We start from the raw sequence: 21,489 nt of genomic DNA, 5'->3' as shown, positions 1-21,489 counted from the left end.
CACTACTTCTTTTGTTGTTGCATACTACTCCATTTATTTTTTGTGTAGTACTTAATTAACTAAAACTATCGTAAATAATGTGTACAAATCCTTCGTCATATTTTTGGGACATTGTTATTTTTGTCGTTCAAAAACTAGAATACATATGTCCTTCATTCTAAGAGAAGACTAAATATGGCTCGTGTCACAATCTTATCCGTTGAGAAATCGGTGGACAAGATTATGACACGTGTATGTCCATTAGTATAAAAGGATATATGCTTTAATTTTCGGACGATAGGGACATCAGCATCCTTAAAGTATGACGGAGGGTATTTACGTACCATTTATGATAGTTCGGGATATGTATATCTTTTTTCCCTTTTTTAATTATAAAAGGATCAATCACACATATAATGGGGAAAAAAACTATTATGAATTAATTGAGAAATGAGTAAAAACTTGTTTTTGATAAAAATAAGAGATGATATTTTATTGATAATACCCAATAGGCTGTGGAGAAAAATGCAGAGAGCTTGTTTTCGATTAGTTAATTGGAGAGACAGTAATTTATGAAGAGGATGAAAAGTATTTGGTCCGAAAGAATGAGTAATTGCATTGGATTCAGACGTGATTCGTGCTTTTAAAGGCTGCAAATAGTGATGATGATTTTTCTACAATGGAAGAGAGTTATTTGGATAAAAATGTTCAAATGACTATTCCATATTTAGACATATACGTGAACATTAAAAAAAAAACATGTGTATGATATAACGACATATTTCAAAATATGCGATCCAATTTGATAGTCATCCACATAAAAAAAATGTTTAACGATCGCTAACAATTCATTTTCAATGTAGTATTTGGGCTCATATTTGTTAAACAATCATAGTACGATTACTCATTTAAAATGTAGTAATGGATCTTACCTGCCAGTTTCATACCATAGTCGAGAGGGATTGGATTACATACCCAAGAAAGAGAGAATATAAACTTTTACCAAATCTTAATTCGTATACATTTCAAACGTCGATCCTTATGCTATAGATTGTATTAAGCATACTTCTTGACAAAAAAAATATTCATGACAATAATTACAGCTTTAAAGAACGATAGCTTTAAAATTGGAAAATAATTTATTAGAGATCTTTTCCTTCTTTAGAATATAAACGAGTGAATTTGATCGTTCGAACATGAAAAACTTGGTTATATATATTTTTACGAGTTTATAAATACATCTAATTCTTTTTGGGACTAAAGTGAAAAATAATATACATTTGGTACTAAAGAAGCATGAATTAAAACTTTATGGTACTAATGTGATGAATTTTTGCCAAAGCTCACTTCAGTTGTGATGAATTTTTGTCTGAATACACAATTGAGCTTCCCTTATAAGTTCGCCGTGGTTTCTGCTTCCACCGGCGCCGGAAAATCCATAGCTATGGCCAACTCCGTCAGAATCGCCGCCGCTCAGATGACCTCCGTCAATAACCTCGCCGTCAATTTCGCTACTTGCTCTCGCCTCGTTAAGGTACCTCCGATGTCCATATTTACATTGTAATTTTGATATACAAATGTTGCATATTCATTAGTTTACATTGATAGTTAGCTTAAAATTACATAAATTTTGGATTATTTACAGTTATCATGAATAGATAAACCATTATATAATTTGCTAAACGGTTCGTGACACTGGATTTGGAGGAGCTGAAAATTTTAGCTAATTTTTCAGATTGATTTATATTCATACTCAGGGAAGGTTTAGTTTTGATGTTGATCAAGTTTGTTAGAAGTAGCTAATAGAGGAAAATGATATGGGGATGTTGGTGAACATGGTTGACTTGCTGTCTTACTTCATTCTCATAAGGCTAGTGATATTCTAGAGCAATTATTCCATGAAGAGACGTATTCGATGTTAGGATTTGTGAAATGATTTTTGTGAAGTTGGCTCTGTAGGAGCTTAATTTGGAGCTAATTTTCAGTTTGATCTATATTCGAACTCAGGGAAGGTTTTGTTTTGTTGTTGATCAAGTTTGTTAGAAGTAATTCATAGAGGAAAATGATTTGGGGATGTTGTTCAACATGGTTGACTTGCTGTTTAACTTCATTCTCATAAGTCTAGTGATATTCTAGAGAAATTATTTCATGAAGAGATTTGTTCGACTTAGGATTTGCGAAACGATTCAGTGGAGCTGGATTTGTAGGGGCTTAATTTGGTGATAATTTTTGGGATTACTTACATCTAAAGTTGCAAAAGTTCGTTAGGATTAGATTATGGAGCAAAATGATTTGGCAGTGTTGGTCAAAGATGGAGACTTTCTTTTTTGCTTGATTCTTATTAGCTAGTGGTGTTGTTGGAGCAACTTTTCTCTTGCCAGAGCAACTCGCACTTCACGAATCACATGCATTAATCAATCTTACAAGTCTGCTTCAATCCCAAAGCATTTTGGGTCATCTATTTGAAAAGAAAAAAAACAGATTTTCTCCCTTCTTTCTTCGAATATAAGAAATGTAGAAAAGAAAATGAAATCTGATTTTGCCGTGGGATAGTCCAGAAAAAGGCTGGTATTTATTGTGAGTACAGGCTGGGAAAAAGGCTGTGAACATTGCCATTTTTTCAACTTATCAACTCTAGTTTCTTGAAATGTTAAATTGTTCCTTCATATGTGCATGAGTTCCCAATAATTGAAAACTTCAACAACACTGGTCAGTGAGTTGGTGCAATGAAACTACCTGCAAGCCGGTAGTCTAAATTGGATTGCAGTAATTGCTACGGAAAAGTAAAATTTCTCAAGTGATCCAATACAGAATAATTCGTGTGAACAGTATCCTTATCAGCTCCTACGAATTATTGTAGTTGTGGGAATATATCTTAACGTTGCTTATGTTTTTATCTTTTATAATATTTCATATTTTGCACACTGTTATGAGTAAATGAAGTCAGCAACATACTTGTCCTTCTGAAATGTTCTCAATAATAAATGTAGATTGGTACTGATATTTGCACTATTTTGCTATATCATATTTTCTATCCCAGGAAGCAGCTTCAGCGGGGGCAAAATTGCTATGTTTTCCTGAAAATTTCTCTTTTGTGGGAGACCTAGAGGGAGAGAGTCTTAAAATTGCTGAGCCCCTAGATGGACCTATTATGAAAGGCTACTGCTCTCTTGCAAGGTGTGACCATGAGAGAGAAGTTGGCTTTCTCTCCATCTAATGCACATTATCCTGTTTTTAGAAGTGCTAATATGTGTTGTCCTAACAACTTGTTCTCTCTTTATTCGGCATTGTTCAATGCTTTATGACTATGTGGCAACATACTGGCTTACTCTTAACAATATATTACTCCCTTTTATGTTTGACTTTTACTGTCTTTTTCTCTTCTTGATAGCTAGTCGGTGATTCCTGAACTTGAAGTGAGTGTTAGTGGATTCAGTCAAATGACATCTTTTCTGCCATTAATGGCAGGGAATCAAATATTTGGTTGTCTCTAGGAGGATTCCAAGAAAAAGGGAGCGACAATGCACACTTGCGCAACACTCATGTTCTCATTGATGATAATGGAAATATTAGGAGCACATACAGTAAGATGCATCTGTAAGACTCTTAAACTTGACTTTGTTAGACGTTAGACTAAGATTGTCATACTTAAGTTGTTTAGTACTTTGATACTGTTAGTAATAAACTACTTTGTGCTTCTGTTTGGTCAGTATCATTACCATGGGTTTCTAATGTGAGGTGGTAATATTATATCAAGTGAAGCAGTATGGGTGGTAGAGAATTAATAGGTTGATTGTATAAGCTGTATGAGTTTTGGTTTGAACAGGTCAGCCAATTTATGAAATAATGCTGGACAGCTAGAGTTGGTTTAATATCCAGGCAACTCTAGAACACCTACATGTCTTATGCCATATTCTACGAGCGTTGAATAATCTATTACTCTATTAAAATACCAGATATCATGGTCATTTGACTTTTAAGAGAAGTGAAATTCTTGCAAAATGAATGCATCACACCATCATTTCTAGATGTTGAGTTATTGAAGCATCTGTGCTGTGCGAATAAAGAATACTAACGCGCATAGCCTCATAGAGTCAGATAGGATATCTGAGAACTATTTTACTTTATGTTTCCTTATTGCTTTATAGATTACATTTCTTTATTGCTTTATAAAACATTGGTTTGAAATGGAATTTGTGTTTATATATGCATATTGTTATCCGCTAACCAGTAAAGACCACTTATAATGCATTTGTTATGTAAAACATTTAACAAACTATTTAGAGGACAAAAGTTTCTCGAATTTTTAGACAAGGGATGATAGACAAGTCAGATGGATATATTTTCTAAGCGGTTAACAATTTTAAAAAGATGTTAACTTTATGACCAAGAAAGGCTTTGCAGGCCATGATTTTTTTTTAAGTCCAATTGTGTTGGATTTGCTTTCCAGAATTTTAATGTATGAGGCACTGAGAACAATCTGAACGCAAGATGACCCTTTGCACTTCCATCTACCTACAACGCTAATTGTGGTTTATGCTTTATTTATAGATTTGACGTGGATGTTCCTGGAGGTGCAGTTTATAAAGAGAGCAGTTTCACTGAAGCTGGTAGGAAACACAATAACAAAGCTAACATTTATTTCCCTTAGACATTATCTGGACGTAGCTTCTTGAAAGTTGTTTCCTTGTATGAGCGAAGCTTTCTGAGTAATAGTTAGTTTAGTATGTTTTAGATTGAACAGTATGCAGTAAAGATATGTGATTTTACCATTAAAATTGGCAGAATTTTTGGACATGTCAGTAATAGTGGTCCAAGTTGAAACATGGACTATCTTAAATTTATACTGTAGCATTTTCCTTGTCCAATTCCATACATAAAGTAAAATGGAATTGTATTGTATCTTTAGTTTTTTGGTGTAAGCAAGTTCATATAGAAGATGCCAATCGGATTGTAGATTTGATAAGAAGCTTATAATTGCTCTCTTTTGGAAGTGGCTAGCATGCCCTTAATGCTGATGAATAGAATTTACCAATTTATTTTTTACAAAAAAAAATAAATCATTGTCTTTGTTGAAACATAATTAAAAAAATTAAGTATGTTCTCTGTAAATGCTTAACCTTTTAGCATTATTAAAAATGAAACTTGACCTTTTAAAAGAAATGGCCACACACTTATACCTGAAAGCAGACCTGAGCTTGAGTATCACCACCACCCATTATCAAAAAAAGAATTCAACGTGCTTGGCATGTGAGGGAGCGTGTCGATACATAATTAAGAAAATATAAGTGTGCTCTCTCTAGTAGCTCTTAGATGAGATGGCCACGCAATTAATCAGTCTTGAGAGTTGCTTGGCACTGGAACATTCTAGTGGTCCATTCTTTTAATTAATCATGTCTAGAATTTAATAATCAGCTAAATTTACTTCTTTTTCCTTATGAATTCCTTCACTAATCTCATAGGAAAGGATATTATTGTGGTGGACAGCCCCTTTGGTCGTTTAGGTGTCACCGTTTGTTACGATTTAAGATTCCCTGAGTTGTATCAACAACTGAGGTTCAATCATGATGCACAGGTATTATGGATTCCCCTCTTGTTTCTCTTTCTCCAAGAGCAAATAATAAGTTAGTGAAAATACATTCCTGTGGTTTCAGGTTTTGTTAGTGCCTGCCGCTTTCACAACGGTAACTGGTCAGGCACATTGGGAGATTCTTCTTCGTGCTCGTGCAATTGAAACACAGTGTTATGTATTGCAATTATCTGTTTTATTTCAATTCTGACCTGTTTGTTTTAACACGATTTGGTTATTCATGATGCTTTTTTCTAGATTGGAACTGCAAATATTTAGTTGTACAGCCTTAAATTTCATGGAATCAACAATATGTTCTGTCTGTTTTGTGCAACCATAAGATTTCTCTCCCCGGTTAATGATTTAAGTGAAATCTAGCTCAATTATGATTTCTGGTGAAATCAACTCAATTATGTTCTGCCTTTTCCCCATTGTGTCCCTTGAGGATAATTATGCTAAACCCCTATTAACAGGTCATAGCTGCCGCTCAAGCAGGGAAGCATAATGATAAAAGGGAAAGTTATGGAGATACTTTAATAATTGACCCATGGGGAACAATAGTTGGTCGCTTGTCAGGTAATTTAATTCCATATTTAGGCGTTTTGCTGCTATGGAAACCAGTATCTGATTTTTTACAAATTGTTTTGGCTTCACCGCTTGGATTTATTTTTAAATATGTATTCGTGGACCATTTCTTTTAGATAGACAGTTCAAGTATTTTCTTAACATTGTTATCTGTGATAGGAATAACACCTATAACATGTAATTTTGGAATTTATTCTTCTTTGCTCTTGCCCCCACTCCTCTTTTCCCTTTATTTTAATACATAAGAGGAGATGATTAAAATGTGGGAATCGAACTTTCACCAACAATGTGTGGAAGTTCAACTAATCGACCTTCTCAACTACTAAGATTCCCTCTCCTCTTCAAGCACTATCATTTCTCTTTTTTCTCTGTTATGTCAAGCTCTTAATGCACATGATTAACAGTTCTGAAAGTCTAATGGAATTGCATGGAAGCCTCATTAAGTTTTTCGCTTTAATAGCAAAATTTGGTGTGAGGAAGCTTTGCTTAGCTTAGGAACAACATTCATGATTAATTTCTGTAAGTATTCACTTAAAACACTACTACACATGAACTCTGATGGCCACTATCCTTTTGGCTGACAATGGAGTGTGAAATTTAATTCCTGGATTTGTTTCCACTTAAAAGGGTCTTATATGAGGAATGACGGACAACGCACTGGAAGTAGATCACCAAGTTCTTTTTGTTGAGTAGACTTCTCAATTTTGTATAGTTCGATTGTGGTTCCCACATATCCACCTTAATATTTAAAAAAGGAAAACAGCTTTTTTTTCCTTTTCATGGTGCAGCTTCATTCTTTCTTTAGTGACATGCTCTTTTAGTGTTGTTGCATGTCCGGTCTAGAAAAACCATAGAACTTTTCTGTTTACACGTTTGTTCATAACAGCCAGATTATCAAGTGTACATAAATTCATTGTCTTCTTGTTTCTGCTTCAGATCGATCGTCAACAGGTATTACTGTTGCAGATATTGACTTCTCATTAATAGATTCAGTCCGAGCAAAGATGCCAGTGTGTAAGGTAAGAGAAGTCTGCAAATGTATATTTTGTTGTTCTTTTTATCATATAGCATTGAATCTTTTCCCTTTTTCAGCACCGCAAGCCTGCTGAGTTCTGGAATCAGTCTGTATGAGTTAGCCTGTATGTCATTCCTTAGCTGTTGTATCAACCAAACGTTGCTGCCAAACATCGGTCAGTTTGTGTATATGCTGCTTAAAGAGGGCATAAGGCATTGATCATGTGGTTGTTATCATATTTACATATACATTTAACATAATATCCCTCTGTCTATCAGTAGCAGCTACTTGTAATGAATTCTCATATCTGCATTATGAATAAAAGCTATCCTTCTCACCGCAGTGCCCCTGAATTTTGTGCTACTCGAGGTGAAAAGGAAAAAAAAAAGTGATAATGCTAGGCATAGAGGCACCTAAGGTTGGCCTATAATCAATGAAGAGGATTATGAATTGAGGTTTCAAGTTAAAAATCCAAAACAACACTTGGTGATTCTTCATATCTGTTCAAGTCTTGGTGAACAGACGGTACATGTATTAGTGGAAAGGTAGCTACCCCATGGAATTAGTCGAGATACATGCAAGTTGGTGAACAAAAGGTATATCTAGACATTGGAGAAACCTTGGACATGAGCAAATATGAATAGTTTCCCCTTCACGTCAAATATATGGAACTTTTTCTTTCTTTCAAATCCATTTAGGAACAAAAAAAAATACTAACATAAGGTTTAACTCAACCTTAGTGAAAGAATACATCAATGAGAAGTTAATTTGTATGTTTAATGAGCTGTATCTATCTAGGATTGTTACTGTACACGATCTCCAATTTAGTATCTGGAAAACGCAAACACAAGTAGAATATCACTTATAATAATGAATCAAATACATCTCCAGGAAAAAGCAGCCAAATACTGTACAAAAAAACAAATGAAGCAAGGTCATTGTCTTGATCACAATTCACAAGTAAAAGAAAGTGTTTACAATTGAATTGGAGATTCGTCGGGGTGGGGTGGGGGTGGGGGTGGGGGGTGAGCAAACTTTCTATGTAACAAGTATCAAAGTAAAAGGCAAAGGATAAAGAGTAAAACCAGCAAGTATACAAGAAGTAAGTATGAACACTAGTCAAATAAACAAAATGCTATACTTTGGGGGATCGATCACTCCAACAGAAATTCTCTAGTAGAATCAGGACTTGCAAGAAGATCGAAAGGTTTGCCTAAGCTGTCCTTCAAGATTGTGATTTGACCTTCTTTCATAAGTATGTCTTCATCGAGCGTCTCTACCTTCTTTTTCAACGTGTTGACCTCAGAGTTCAACAACATGTTCTTCTCACTGTAGTTCTTAACTTCCTCCCACATGTAATCTCTTTCCTGAGATACTTTTGGTAGTATCCCCTTCATGAGGCTAAGTTCCTTCATGCATTCTTGCAAATCATTCTGGAGCTGGTTGATATTTTCGTCCTTTTTTATCATCTGCCAGAATCAACCATAAAAAAGAAGAAAGACTGAGAAAGAACACAATAACATTTCATTCAGCAATTCACATCAAACTCATAGCTTAGATAGAAGTTAAACCAATACCCCCACCCTCCTCACACACACAGACAATGAGTTTCAGTTTACTTATTCTACTAGCTCATGATAATGAGCTTTGTTATGCATTTGGATACGGTATCTATGACATGCAGCAATTGGACATCCTAGGCTGTAACACTCTAATCGACTTCTCCTCCCCTTGGATTGTTTCTCATTATTTACCACAGTGGAAGCAGAGACTGTTCACATGTTAGTTATTCATGTAATACAATTCCACCAAGAAAACATAGAACAAAGATGAACCTAGAAGTAAAAAAACAAGTAGAAAGCTAAGGCAGAGAAAGTATAATGTAAACAAGCTATCATATATGAGGATGAGAAATCCAAAGTTGAAGAAAAATAAACATATATTCCGTTGCTGCAAGATCTTAATATTCCCTACTTACCTGAAGCTCGAGATCTTTCAACTTGTGTTTGGCACAAGAAAGAGTGTCCAGCGCATTTTGCACTTCACATTTGAGGATATCGTTACCTCTGACTGCTGCTGCCAGATCAGCCTGAAGTTGCTCTATATCCATCTCCTTGGAATAAAGCTTCTCCCTCAACACAGCTGTCAGCAAAGTCTCCGATTTGAGCTCTGATTGCTTAATTTCCTAAAACAACACCAAACAAAGGGTCAATCAACATCACATGAGCATGCCAGGCAGCTTGCAAAATAATAGGACCAACTTACATCTGGTTTCTGACTGTTTTGCTGGTGAAATGCATCACCCTTGCTAGATGGCTGAGAATGTGAATTTACTGGGCAGGACTTCTCATTTATCACAGATGACACCGTTTGCAAGCTGCTTGTCAGAGTTTCAATTCCCCTCTTAAAACCCTGGATCTTTACATTGCATTCAATTAAGAATTGACCATCAATTCCCCCATTTTGTCTGACATTTTCTTTTGTGTACTCTAATATCTTTCCACAAAGCTGGCTGCTCTCCCTCAGCATATTAAGCCCCTGATTTTGCAAGCAGCAAACACGATTGCATAATTCCTGATCTAGCCTAAAAGTTGAAAACCCACCCTCCTTTCCATTGCCTCTTAAACGATTCAACAAGCTAATATTTTCATGTCGTAGAGAATCAATCTGGATCCGAAAAGAGTCCACCTCCTTCCTTAGAGCACGTTCCACACCTACCAATCTAATTTGCTCTACTTGCAACTTCTCCAACTGGTTATCATAGTTTGCTGGAGTCTTCTTGCCAACATCCTCACAAAATCCTCGCAGACCATCCATTGTCTTCTCTTGTTCATTGCAAGTCCTTTGCAATCTAGCAATAGATCTATGCAGGTCCTCACATTCTTTAACCTTTTCCTGGTAGTTTTCCCTGACATATTCTCGGTCATCTTGAGCTACTCGATATTCCTCTTGTAACTGAGAAAGCTGCTGCCTTAGATTTTGATTCTCCTCAGACACTTCCTCAACTCTCTTAGACAAATCTTCAAGTTGTTTCTCTGAGAATGATATTTTGCTTATATTATCCAATTCCTTCTCATTAAATGAAGAGACTTCCCTTTGTAGAGAGACATTTTGCTCTGCCAGCTCTCTCACCCTTTCACGGAGTCTATGTTCTTCAATTTGGTACTTCTCAAGTTTTAGAGACCACTCGCTGGATCTTCTATCCAACTCCTTTTCCAGAGCTGATTGTAACTCATTCTTCTCCATCTCCAATCTTCGTGTCCGTGAATCTAATTCTTCTTGTAATCGTCTGGCTTCTTCCTTAGCAGAAGCCCTTTCAGCAACTTGATCCTGTAGCATGCTTGAAACTTCAACAGCCATTTGTAACTTGTCCTCTGTCAAGCTTCTAATAGTCTGAATCAACACTGGAACACTAAGGCCTCTGCCATGAAGAAATTTTCCATCTTCAAGCTCTTCTGAGAGCAACACAGCACGCTCCTCAGCTTCCTTAAGTTTTCTCAATAGTACCAAATCTGAATTGTCTTCCATTCCCAAATAGTTTTTCTCATCAAGGCCTGGAATCGCTTCATGGTGATATTCGTAGGTCCTAGCATTAGGATCATCTGCTGAACAGCTCTTCCGGGGAACACCATCAGAACATACACTTGGACATCTACTTAGATTTCCACTGTAGATATCTTCAATAGTAATTGGGCCATCAGAATCAAAATCTTCTGAACTTATTTTCGCCATTGACCGAGACTGAGAGAGCCTCTCAACCACCTTCTTTGCAAGTTTTCGCGGAGATTCATGCTCAAAACCTGTATCACCCAACTCTCCAGACGTAAAACAAAGTTTAGATGGTTTTGTTTCTCTGAAAGATTGAGACGTTGGTCTCTGCTTCCTGACATCAGGTAGTGGCGAACCAGGAGCTGTAAGGTGAACTCTTGGAGGCAGCTGTCTGCAGGCATGCCCAATCTCAAGATCATCTTCCGAAGGAAAGAGGTTAGCTGAGGCCCTCTTTTCCTGCTCTTGCTCCCCATCTATATAACGATCTAAAACCTTACTAGAGACATTACTGGAGCTATGAGAAGAGCTCTCTGATGGATCATAGTGGTGTGTACTGAAAGATGCACCAGAACTGTGCTTCCTTACCAAATAACCATTTTCCATATCATGTCTCTGAAAGAAATTATCTGGGGGTTGCCTCTCAGGAGTACGTGCACGACTACTGACAAAAGTTATGAAATATTTGTCATTACTATGAAGAAGCAAATGCAAACTAAAGCATCAGTGTAGGTGTGAAAAAGCAGCTACAGAAAATGAGATGCATACCGGCATGAATCACGACCAGATTTCTTAGGATGAACTTTCTTACTGTGACATGGAGATCTGCTTGGATCCCTGAAATTCTTTTTTCCTGACCCACTGTCGTAAAAGGATCCAGAGGACAATGAAAGACTCCTTCTAAGACTTGGAGAAGAAACCTCCTTTCTGCTTTGTGATTTGTCAATACTGTTAGATGACTTCTCCTTCGATGGTGGTGAAGGGTTGTTTGCATCATTAGATGATGTCCGGAAAAAGAAGAATTTCTTCATCTCTATTTATGGACACTGTACATGAATCTGCATATACAAACAAGTCCATGAGATTTCAAAGGATAAAGAACCTAATTGAGGCTAGTTAAAGAGTATGCAGAGATATTGAAACAACACTACACTGAACCTTAATTATCAATCAATCAACTACACCTCAATCTGAAATACTAGGGTCAGCTATGCTAATCTTTAACATCAAAACAACTTCAAAAGGAGATTTAGTTCTAACACACATCAGAACATCTTTCAACTGTAAAACTGACACAACAAGTGAATTTCAAGAAAACCACCAGAAAACACTCAAACAACCATGTACTCACCAATCAGGCATTCATACAAATATTGTAGCTAAATAAATACTTATAAGACAAAGCAAGAGAACTCTTCTGTATGGTTCTTCTTCAACATACAAAAATAAAAAACAAAGATATCTCTTATACATGTTCTTTCTTCAACATGTTTAGATGGTCAATCTGACTGAGAATCCATCATTGAACCAACCAAGAAACAACTTTTTACCTGTTAGTGCTGAGGCTCAAGTGGATCAGTTAGTTTTCAAGCACTAACAAACACAAAGCAGCAAATGTAAAAGCATATTAGCTTGCTGTGTGTAACATAAGTTACCATAAAGTTTTAGCAATGGAGAAGCAAATGGAACATTTATTTCACCAACCCTTTTTAAAAAGCAAGAAATTTTTCAAAAGACCCCTACATATTTCAATCAATTTGTTTCCTACTCTTGATTTTTAAAAAATCATTAGTGTCAGGAACAGTAATGAGCACACTCTGTCAATCTACAATGATAGTCTACCTTAACATAAAAGACCACACTACCCCTGGCCCTAAACCCTAGAAACACCCTTTAATCATTCAAATCCACCTGTTATTAATAATCCATATTTAAGACAGGATAACTAAAAGAACTTCACAAATTTATGAATTATTATATCAGAACACCAAAGAATGAAACATAAATTACCACCTCAAATTGCAAATCATCACATATCAATAAACCAAACAACAACTACATACCCGTGTAGTCCCACAAAATGAGATTTGGAGAAGGCAGACCGTATGCAACACTTATCCTACCATAGAGATAAAGATGTTGTTTCCGATATCCCCTTCAAAAACCAAAAGAAGTAGAACATAAAAAAAACGAACAAACCCTTGAATCCCAATATCAAACATCATCCATCAGCATTTCTCAACCTAGATAAACCCTTTCCAATGAACCTCACATCAAGAAGCTATACAACTGAACTTTTCGAAATCACCCCTCTACTGAAAATCAACAAAGTACCCACAAACAAACAGCACAAGATCAATTCAAAGAACTTCAAAACTTACCAAATCCTTCTGAAAAAACAGATAATCAGTCTACAACCATTAATGGTAAGTAACTAAAAAAAATCCCATCTTGAGAATCACATCAAAATTCAATTTTAATCAACTTTACCAAACTAAACACTTACAGAACACAAAGAACACATATATATATATATAAAAAACTGCAAAAAAAATACATACAGTAAAACCAAAAAAAAAAAGATAGAGAGATTACTGAATCAAACAGTTGACAGAGTAAGAGCCGGCAAAAGGGTGTTGAAATCTATGCGATTCAACTCAGAAGAATCAAAGAATAATTCGATAGAGAATTTCTTTTAGTATGAAAATTCTTGAAAATACTGTATTTTTAGGTCCAGTTATTTTTGGACTAATAGGGTATTTAGTGGGAATTTGATATATTATGAAGGGTATTTTCGTCCAAGTAAAAGTTTTTAAAATTTCAATGTGGCGGAGAAAGCGGGACCGAATAAATAAAAGTAACGTTTTATTTTCTTCCTTTTTTGGTTGGAAATAGTGGGCTTTTTTTTGGGCTTGTGGGCCTTATTTGGAGCGTCTTTGACTTTTTCTCTTATTTTTTTTTAAAAAAAATTCATTCGATGTCAATATTCGTATTAGAATCTGATTAATTTGGACTTGTGTCGATTAAGAACTCATTCGGAGGGTAACACTCTCTATCAAGTATTTTTGAAGTATCCCCAACCTATGTCCGAAATCTCAGTGACACACTTATATTATATTAAGGTCCTATTACCCTTGAACTTATTTTATAAATAATTTTCTACCCCTTCTCGGCCTCCGTGGCACTATCTTGTGGGCCCAGCGCGTGTTGACATTTTCTTCAAGCTAGTGTCACGTAGGCCGAAAAGGGGTAGAAAATTATTTATAAATAAGTTCAAGGGGTAATAGGACTTTAGTATAGTATAAGTGTATGTCTGGAATTTCGAGCATAGGTTGGGGATACTTATGCATTTTTCCAAATTGTAAACTATAAACTAACCAAAAATATATAAACAAAGTAGATTATATGCAGAATAGTATTTTTTTTCTCTATAAAAAAACAAGTAATATATATGTGTGTGTTGGTTTGGTTTGGATTCGATTTAACTTGTCTTTCAAATATCAAACCAAATCAAAAGTGATCGTTTTTTTTTTTCAACTGTCAAACCAACCAAACCAAATTATAAAGTGGTATTTTTTCGATTTAACTTTACGATTTGACTTGTACAACCCTACAAAACATATTATAATATGACTTATATTAGTACGATTGAAGTGTACTTCAAATTTAAACAACTATCTTTATTCATGTTTATCTAGTGGATGTTATCGATTATTTTGTGGTACTATGTGTGGATGAAGTATTAGTGGAAAGAGTGATGGTATGAAAAAAAAAAGTTGAATAAAAAGAAAATGTTTTTTTTTTCTCATCTTTTTTAACAATTTATAACTAGTGAGAAAAAGTGATTGATAAAGTTAAAGAGAGGATGATCACTTATATTAGAAGATATTATCGATTATTTCGTGGTATCGTGTGTGACTGAAGAATTAGTGGATAGAGATAAATGTACGAAGAAAATAAAAGGAGTTGAAAAAAGAATCATATTATGTTCTTTGCATCGTTTCTTTTTATAAAAATCGACTAGTGAGAAAAAGCGTTTGACAAAGTTAAAGGGAGTATGATCACTTATTTTAGAAATTGTTATCGATTATTTCGTGGTATCGTGTGTGGCTGAGGAATTAGCGGATAGAGCGAGTGTAGAAGAAAAAAAAGGGGTTGAGAAAAGAACATGTTATGTTCTTTGCACGATTTCTTTTTTAGAAAAATAAGAAAAACGAAAATCTAAAAGAGTGTGACCGTTTATTTTAGAATACGATCAATTAGTAATGAAAAAACGATAGACAAAGTGAAAATAAAACGATGATCACTTTATTTATTTAGTGAATAAATTTATGTTTCGCGGAAGGTTTATAATAAATTCATAACATGAAAATAGTTTGTCAATATATGTGATTCATTTGATTTTAAGCTAGTCCAAAATTTTGATTAATGATATTTTAAAATCGATATTATTAAATGCTCATTTAAATTTTTGATTGAGCATATTTTTAAAATATACACAATATATTATAGATTTTATGGTGGAATATAATTAATGTATGGTCCAGCATGCTAACTGATCTATGTGTTATATGATTAAAAAAATAAAAAATTTATCATCTACCATTAACATTTTCTCACCTAGGGCTATATTTTTTTTTATGGCTCAAAGTAATTTTAGTGTGCTCCTAAAATAAGCAAAATTGAGCAAAACATTGAACTTCAAGTATTCACTAAATATATTTTTATTTATTAGTTCCTAGAAACATGCAAAAAAGTTAATAGAGATCGAAAAGAAAGTTTAAACGATCTGTGGTAGAGTGGTAGAAATTTCTTTATTCTTAATCACCGATTTTAAATTTGAGTTTTTCTGATGCGGTGTCATCGATCTTTATTAGTGAAGTTCAGTGTTTACCGACAGTATGAAACTTTTTTTAACGAAAATTTAAATTTAATTGAGTCTCAATATGAATATCGAATATCGAATATAAAAAATAAAATGAGAAAGATAAGGTAGTGGGAAGGAGCATTTGGCAATTATGTATGTTCATGTTCTTCCTTTGTGATGCATAATGATGCAAAGCCTTGAATAATGACTAATTAACTTTTAGCTTTTCCACACTAATATCATATTATTTATCAACATGATGGGCTCTCTAATTTTTCTTTTTTATATAATTATAATATTTGAGTCAATTTACTTATATTTTATCATATATTAGATATCTATCAGAAATTCAGGATAGATAGAAATAAATAATTTTATTAATCAAAGTTAAAGTATCTATAACTATTTATTTATATTTAACACAAGTATTTGATAATTTTGTTCACTATAGATTCGATAAATAATACGATAACCATCTAATTAGCCTATTATGGATGGACCACACCATGTCTAAAATAATTTCCCAACAAAGCAATGGGGTCAACGAACCCTAGTTGATTATACAAAAAAAAATGACATGTAAAGACGAAGCTGGAGTACTAGCTACGAGCTCGATAAAATTCAATAGCTTTGACCAAAATTTTTGTAATAGTGTTAAGAATTCCACTAACATGAATATATGATTCATCCAAAATCAAAGAAATTATTTTTTTCTTAATATTCAAAAACTATTAACTTCAAATTCTGAATTCACTGTGTCTCATGACAATACTCTTTGAGCATTTTTATAAATGTGATAATGATTATCATTAGACTATTTTGCTTTTGGTGCCTTTTCATGTATGAATTGGGAATCATGTGTCTTGATTATTTACTACTATTAGTACTAAATTTTGTTTTAGTGATCTACATGTTGTGCAACTTATAAGTATTGAATAGCTTTACATTGTATGTATAATTTATACAAGAACTTCATAGTACATCAATAATATACCAAAAATTATGTACTAGTGTTTACTTCCTTGAATAGTTGTACCTACATTTGTAATAACATATACGAGCGTCAGGATTCAAACTTTATGAATTCTAAATTCTAGAATAGCCACATTAAGTTTTAGTAATTAGGGTTCGAATTGAACTTTTGACATATTTAGTGACACTTTCATAGTACAAATCCCCCCTCTCGATCCTATATTAGTTTCTTCGTATCACTTCTTTATATATTGATGAGAATCTCCTTAGTGAAAATTCAAGCTTCCGAGCAAGGACAGCTACTAGTTTGCCTTGCCCCTACGAAGCTTTCTCTCCTACAACAACAACCAGTTCTATTCAAAACAAATTTACGAGTACTATGTCCTGAATTTCGACATGATTTTCCCCCAGACTGGCTAACATATTATTACTAGAAGTCATTGAAATCATGCTATCTGATATCTGTCGCTCACGACACCAGATCGAAAGACCAAAAGCCAGCTGCACAAATAACATACACAGCCCTGTATATACCAGTCTATTGTAATTATTCTGGTATCTGCCACTCCCCACACCAGATCAAAAGATATCAAAAGACAGCAAAACAAATAACATACACAGCTGTGTTCCTACAAGTCTTACCGTATATCCAATTGATCTGCCAGATGCATCTCAAATTCACGACAATTGCTGCGTTTCAACTTCACAATTGGTGAATGCTTTGGTACAGCATGTAGGAAGTGACCTAGATAGTTACATCACTTCCAAATAGAGTTCCGAGGATACCAACCAAATTCAAGCTGAAACACATAACACCAAGCAAGTTTTTAATGTAGTCTCACAAATAGAACACAGCATGTGCAAGGCAGTTTCAAATTCCGGTCATTCTAAGAAAAATCAATTACATGGTTTCCGAATATAGGGAAAAAGTACTATAAAATCAAAGTGCAAGGATGAGATAATTGTGAGTCAAACATTCACTTGCCACACTGACAGTATCATATGCATAGTTGTGAGTCAAACATTCACTTGCCACAATGTATCATATGCACATTTTAGGGTGACTCACTGCCCCTTGGAGAACCCCTTGGAGAACCATGATTTTCATAGTCACCCGTTGGGCTACCGTCTTCCACTGGGCTTCTGTCCTCCCTATGGATGGGGCTATTGCTGCGACTACGGCCATTTTCTTCAACAGGGCTAATATCTCCGCGTTCATCCATTCTAACATCATCTTTAGGGCTCCTGCTGCGGTCAGAACCATTGGTTGCCCTATCATCCCTTGGTGATGGTGTACCTCTCTCTACTGGACTTCTTTCATCAGGTGAAAGGCTGTGCTTCCTCCCCTTTGATGGAGGTGGTGATGACCTATGATGGCGAGGACTCCTTGATCTCTTTTCTTCACGCTCAATGCTACGGTCCCTCTTCACAGGAGACCTGGATCGGCTGCAAAGAAATCAAACACAATATATGTTAATAATTTGTTTATTTGTATAGATAGATTAAGTGACGGGAACAAATATGTTTTAATCCCATAAAGGCCAGTTAGTTGAGATAACCAGAATCTGTTAGCACTTAACATGACACTTTCTAGCTCTAACAATACAAGCTTTCATATATTATCCACATAATACATCTATGAAAAGACAAATTCAATTACTTATCCACAAAATTATTTCAACTTCTCAGCCATGATTGACAATGTTAAGGACTGTGTACACTCTACCCTCCCCAACCCCACTTTGTGGCGTTTCACTGGATATGTCCTTGTAACCATGAGCGGTAATGCCAATTCAGAATCTCAACACATAAGAAGTTCTCAATGAAGCTAAACGGAGCGCATTCCAAAAAGGAGCAAAGGGGGAGACCTGTAGCTACGACCTCTGCTGTAACTGCGGCTGCGGCTTCTTCCACGCCGAGGAGATGGTGAGCGAGAATAACTTCGGTCACGTCTGTCATTCGAAAAACAAATAATAACCTTTAATAATTAAAGTATACTAGAACATCAAAAAATACACAGGGTGAAATAAGGTGGCAACTAGGAAAATACTTCAATTTCTTGGGGCTATTCTGACAGTTCCTTTCTATATGACCTCGGTCTCCACAGCGGTAACACTTGTTCTTCCAGTCCCCAGCTTTACAATCTCGAGCCCAGTGTCCATCAATTCCACAATTAAAGCAACGACCAGTACCTGGAGGAGGACCTCTGCCACCAAACTCTCGAGATCCACCTGGACCACGAGGCACCTGCGATGCAAGTAAACTCCAACATAAGAAGGACAACTTTTTGTTTAACCAATCTGAAGCATTAGATAGATTAAGGCGTGCATAACTCCTGAAATACCAAGAAAACAAATCCTTGAAGCAACTTAACTACTTCAACGAAAGTGATAAACCAAGATCTTCTTTCTCCCCTCTGTGACATGCCAATTGTAGAGTAAAATACTTATATTGAGAACTGAAGCATCATCTCGGAAATAATCGAGTTCAAACCAGCTCCACCATATTTTCCCACTCATTGGGCATAAAGCCTGAAATTCTTTTTGGTTTTTCTTTTTTTGCATTGATATTCAAAATGCACATGTCCATGTGAGTGTAATTTGCTAGAGTTGCAAAAATAAAACATAAAGATACTATGCATATTGCAGTTACGAACACATATCAAATCCAAACTTTCACTCACCCCTTTGGCGAACTCCACGATAACGCGACTTCCATCAACATCTCGCCCATTTAGGCCGTATCTTGCATCATCGGCATCTCGAGGATCACTAAACTCCTAGATTTAGCAGTATATGAAGAAAAGAAAGAAGCTTAAATCACAAATATATGAAACAAGGATTAGATGATCACCCTACAACCCTAAGAAATATCATTAATGAAGAAGTGAAAGAAAAGGAAAAAAAAAAGAAGAAGAAAGGCGTACCACAAAAGCATAGTCACGCTTCATATCCACATCACGTACTCTGCGTAAATGGGTTCCAGAAACAGTAAGGCCATCAAGTCATAAGAACCAAAGGGTTGATACTTCGCCCCTCAAAGATGAACTAAACACCACTTTTTGGATTGTGCCATTTCCATCAAAAAAATACGCAATAACATTATAGAAAGAATCGCCACACTCCGCAAGAATGGGAACCAATTCATCAAGGGCAACCTCCCACCACAAACCTCCGGATTGGGCAAAAACATAGAAACCTTCATAAACATTATTCGAGTTAAAAACACCAAGACACGGGGTGTTGCTCTCACATTTTCTACAAATTTTAAAAAAATAAAACAAAGGCCACTGTAACGACTAGTGTGTCTCATCTCTACCCCCAAAGACCACCTTAAATCCAAGAACAAAGACTGTGAACTACTAGAAGCAACATCATTTCTAAAAAATGATCACAATAAAATAATCACTAAGTACAGCAATCAATCAATCAACACCTAATACCATACAAGTTGAGATCAACCATATGAATCTTTTATATCTATTCTACTCTACTTAGGCATATTTCATTCCACTAACAAAATTAAACAACTAAAAGTTCAATCTTTATCCTCTTGGAATCTCAATATTCAATTACTCAAATTTGAACAACTTTCCGATCACTGCATAAAGTAATGAATGGTTAAAAAATTACCTCCCATATCTGCTAAAGACGTCCTCCAAGTCTCGGGATCGCGTCCGGGAAGACAAATGTCCAACATAGAGGCGTGTGCCACCATACCTGTCATCATACCGCGGCATCTTCTCTGAAAGAAACTACCCAATTAGCTCCTCTCCTAATTATACTATCTCTTAACATAAATTTTTTTTTAGCTCATATACCTTTTTTTTCAAATGAATTCAGCACAAATGCAAGCTCAATAAAATATCAAGCGAAATCAGAACTAAAAAAATGCCTAACGAATGAATTATCTGAGTCAAAAAAGCACATATAATACAAAATTTCATGATAGGACATCTTCTGCGGATGAAACTACCCAATTAGCTCCTTTCCCAAATTATATGATCTCTTAATCATTAAAAATAGCTGTTTTACTTTTTTCCAATGAATTTAACACAAATGCCAGCTCAATAAAACATCAAACAAAACTACAAAAAACACATATAATACAAAATCTCACCATACCACTACATCTTCACTGAAAGTAACTACTCAATTAGCCCCTTCCCCATATTATATGATCTCTTGAACATAAAAATTAACTCCTTTACTATTTTCCAATCACTTTAGCACAAAATGCCATCTCAATAAACATCAAACAAAACTAAAACCAAAAAAGGCATCTTGAATGAATTTTCAAAGTCAAAAAGAACATATATATAACAAATTCACATCATACCAAAAGAAACTACCCAATTAGCACATATATAATAAAAACAGCTCAATTACATTTTTTCAAATGAATTTAGCACAAACGCTATCTCTGTATAACATAAAACAAAACTAGTAACGAAAAAAACACCTCTTTATGGAATGTTCCGAGTTCAAAAAAAAACACAAAATTTCATCCAAATTACTCGGAATTAATACCAATTTCTAGATGAATTATGCACACGCACGTATATAATGATGAAAGAAGCTATTTTTATCAAAAATATATGAGAAAATAGGGTTTTAAATCGCAAATCGCTTACCTGAAAATCGAAAAAGGCACAGAAATGTAAGAACCCTAGATCCAATTCGTTCAAAAAAGAGTGTTAGCACAGTCGTCTCTCTCTGATTTTTATAACTAAAGTTTGGGCCTCAACAGCTATGGGCTTATTGTTTTGTTGTTTTCATGGAGTGGGCTTCTCACTCTAAGCCCATTTGAGTTTTCTCCCAAATGTGAAACCTCCTCCTCTTTTTTTTCTCTCTCGGGCGGAATACACGAATATTTGATTTTGATGTATTCGTTTAATCTATATCGAAATTAAGAAATTACAAGTTTATTATTTATTTAGTTGTTGTTGGATATAGA

General features: G+C 35.0%; 3 protein-coding genes across 9 annotated transcripts; 1 reads left to right on the top strand and 2 right to left on the bottom strand.

Moving 5' to 3' along the window:
* Window positions 1-1,313: 1,313 nt before the first annotated feature.
* Window positions 1,314-7,490, top strand: LOC107018517 (nitrilase-like protein 2). Of its 2 annotated transcripts, none has more exons than XM_015219018.2 (9): window positions 1,314-1,513; window positions 3,020-3,156; window positions 3,448-3,576; window positions 4,531-4,589; window positions 5,442-5,554; window positions 5,634-5,663; window positions 6,022-6,124; window positions 7,070-7,152; window positions 7,226-7,490. In XM_015219018.2, exons 1-9 carry the CDS (start codon window positions 1,337-1,339, stop codon window positions 7,262-7,264), a joined length of 870 nt encoding a protein of 289 aa, XP_015074504.1. In that variant the 5' UTR covers window positions 1,314-1,336; the 3' UTR covers window positions 7,265-7,490. The 2 variants fall into 2 exon arrangements, with proteins under 2 accessions (XP_015074504.1, XP_015074503.1); XM_015219017.2 differs by having other exon boundaries at window positions 1,315-1,513; window positions 5,634-5,726.
* A 542-nt stretch (window positions 7,491-8,032) lies between these two features.
* Window positions 8,033-13,441, bottom strand: LOC107020961 (putative WEB family protein At1g65010, chloroplastic). 4 transcript variants are annotated; one of them, XM_015221515.2, is made up of 6 exons: window positions 13,290-13,427; window positions 12,758-12,849; window positions 11,463-11,752; window positions 9,414-11,358; window positions 9,127-9,333; window positions 8,033-8,617 (listed from the first exon to the last, which is right to left on the bottom strand). In XM_015221515.2, the coding sequence occupies exons 3-6, from the start codon at window positions 11,723-11,725 to the stop codon at window positions 8,303-8,305; spliced, it is 2,730 nt and encodes a 909-aa protein (XP_015077001.1). In that variant the 5' UTR covers window positions 11,726-11,752; window positions 12,758-12,849; window positions 13,290-13,427; the 3' UTR covers window positions 8,033-8,302. The 4 variants fall into 4 exon arrangements, with proteins under 4 accessions (XP_015077001.1, XP_015077002.1, XP_015077003.1 ...); XM_015221516.2 differs by lacking the exon at window positions 12,758-12,849 and having other exon boundaries at window positions 13,290-13,441; XM_015221517.2 differs by lacking the exons at window positions 12,758-12,849; window positions 13,290-13,427 and adding an exon at window positions 12,245-12,697 and having other exon boundaries at window positions 9,414-11,355.
* A 3,886-nt stretch (window positions 13,442-17,327) lies between these two features.
* LOC107020617 (serine/arginine-rich splicing factor RS2Z32-like) lies at window positions 17,328-21,274 on the bottom strand. 3 transcript variants are annotated; one of them, XM_015221053.2, is made up of 7 exons: window positions 21,167-21,274; window positions 20,166-20,277; window positions 19,460-19,499; window positions 19,217-19,312; window positions 18,584-18,780; window positions 18,402-18,485; window positions 17,328-17,979 (listed from the first exon to the last, which is right to left on the bottom strand). In XM_015221053.2, the coding sequence occupies exons 2-7, from the start codon at window positions 20,270-20,272 to the stop codon at window positions 17,589-17,591; spliced, it is 915 nt and encodes a 304-aa protein (XP_015076539.1). In that variant the 5' UTR covers window positions 20,273-20,277; window positions 21,167-21,274; the 3' UTR covers window positions 17,328-17,588. The 3 variants fall into 3 exon arrangements, with proteins under 3 accessions (XP_015076539.1, XP_015076541.1, XP_015076542.1); XM_015221055.2 differs by having other exon boundaries at window positions 20,166-20,272; window positions 21,167-21,251; XM_015221056.1 differs by having other exon boundaries at window positions 19,460-19,731; window positions 21,167-21,207.
* Window positions 21,275-21,489: the final 215 nt, after the last annotated feature.

The sequence above is a fragment of the Solanum pennellii genome, chromosome 5 (assembly GCF_001406875.1).
Source record: "Solanum pennellii chromosome 5, SPENNV200".
NCBI lineage: Eukaryota > Viridiplantae > Streptophyta > Magnoliopsida > Solanales > Solanaceae > Solanum > Solanum pennellii.
The sequence above is the reverse complement of the archived record's forward strand: the minus strand, read 5'-3'. Positions and strand labels throughout refer to the sequence as shown.

Coding starts and splice junctions, on each gene's coding strand:
- LOC107018517 (XM_015219017.2), top strand. CDS start 1,337: ATGAATTTTTGTCTGAATACACAATTGAGCTTCCCTTATAAGTTCGCC. Junction 4,590..5,441: donor GAGCAGTTTCACTGAAGCTG/GTAGGAAACACA, acceptor CTAATCTCATAG/GAAAGGATATTATTGTGGTG. Junction 5,555..5,633: donor GGTTCAATCATGATGCACAG/GTATTATGGATT, acceptor CTGTGGTTTCAG/GTTTTGTTAGTGCCTGCCGC.
- LOC107020617 (XM_015221053.2), bottom strand. CDS start 20,272: ATGCCGCGGTATGATGACAGGTATGGTGGCACACGCCTCTATGTTGGA. Junction 18,781..19,216: donor TCGTGGAGTTCGCCAAAGGG/GTGAGTGAAAGT, acceptor CTTGCATCGCAG/GTGCCTCGTGGTCCAGGTGG. Junction 18,486..18,583: donor AATAGCCCCAAGAAATTGAA/GTATTTTCCTAG, acceptor TTCGAATGACAG/ACGTGACCGAAGTTATTCTC.
- LOC107020961 (XM_015221516.2), bottom strand. CDS start 11,725: ATGAAGAAATTCTTCTTTTTCCGGACATCATCTAATGATGCAAACAAC. Junction 9,334..9,413: donor AAAACAGTCAGAAACCAGAT/GTAAGTTGGTCC, acceptor GTGTTGTTTTAG/GAAATTAAGCAATCAGAGCT. Junction 8,618..9,126: donor TGAAAGATCTCGAGCTTCAG/GTAAGTAGGGAA, acceptor TGATTCTGGCAG/ATGATAAAAAAGGACGAAAA.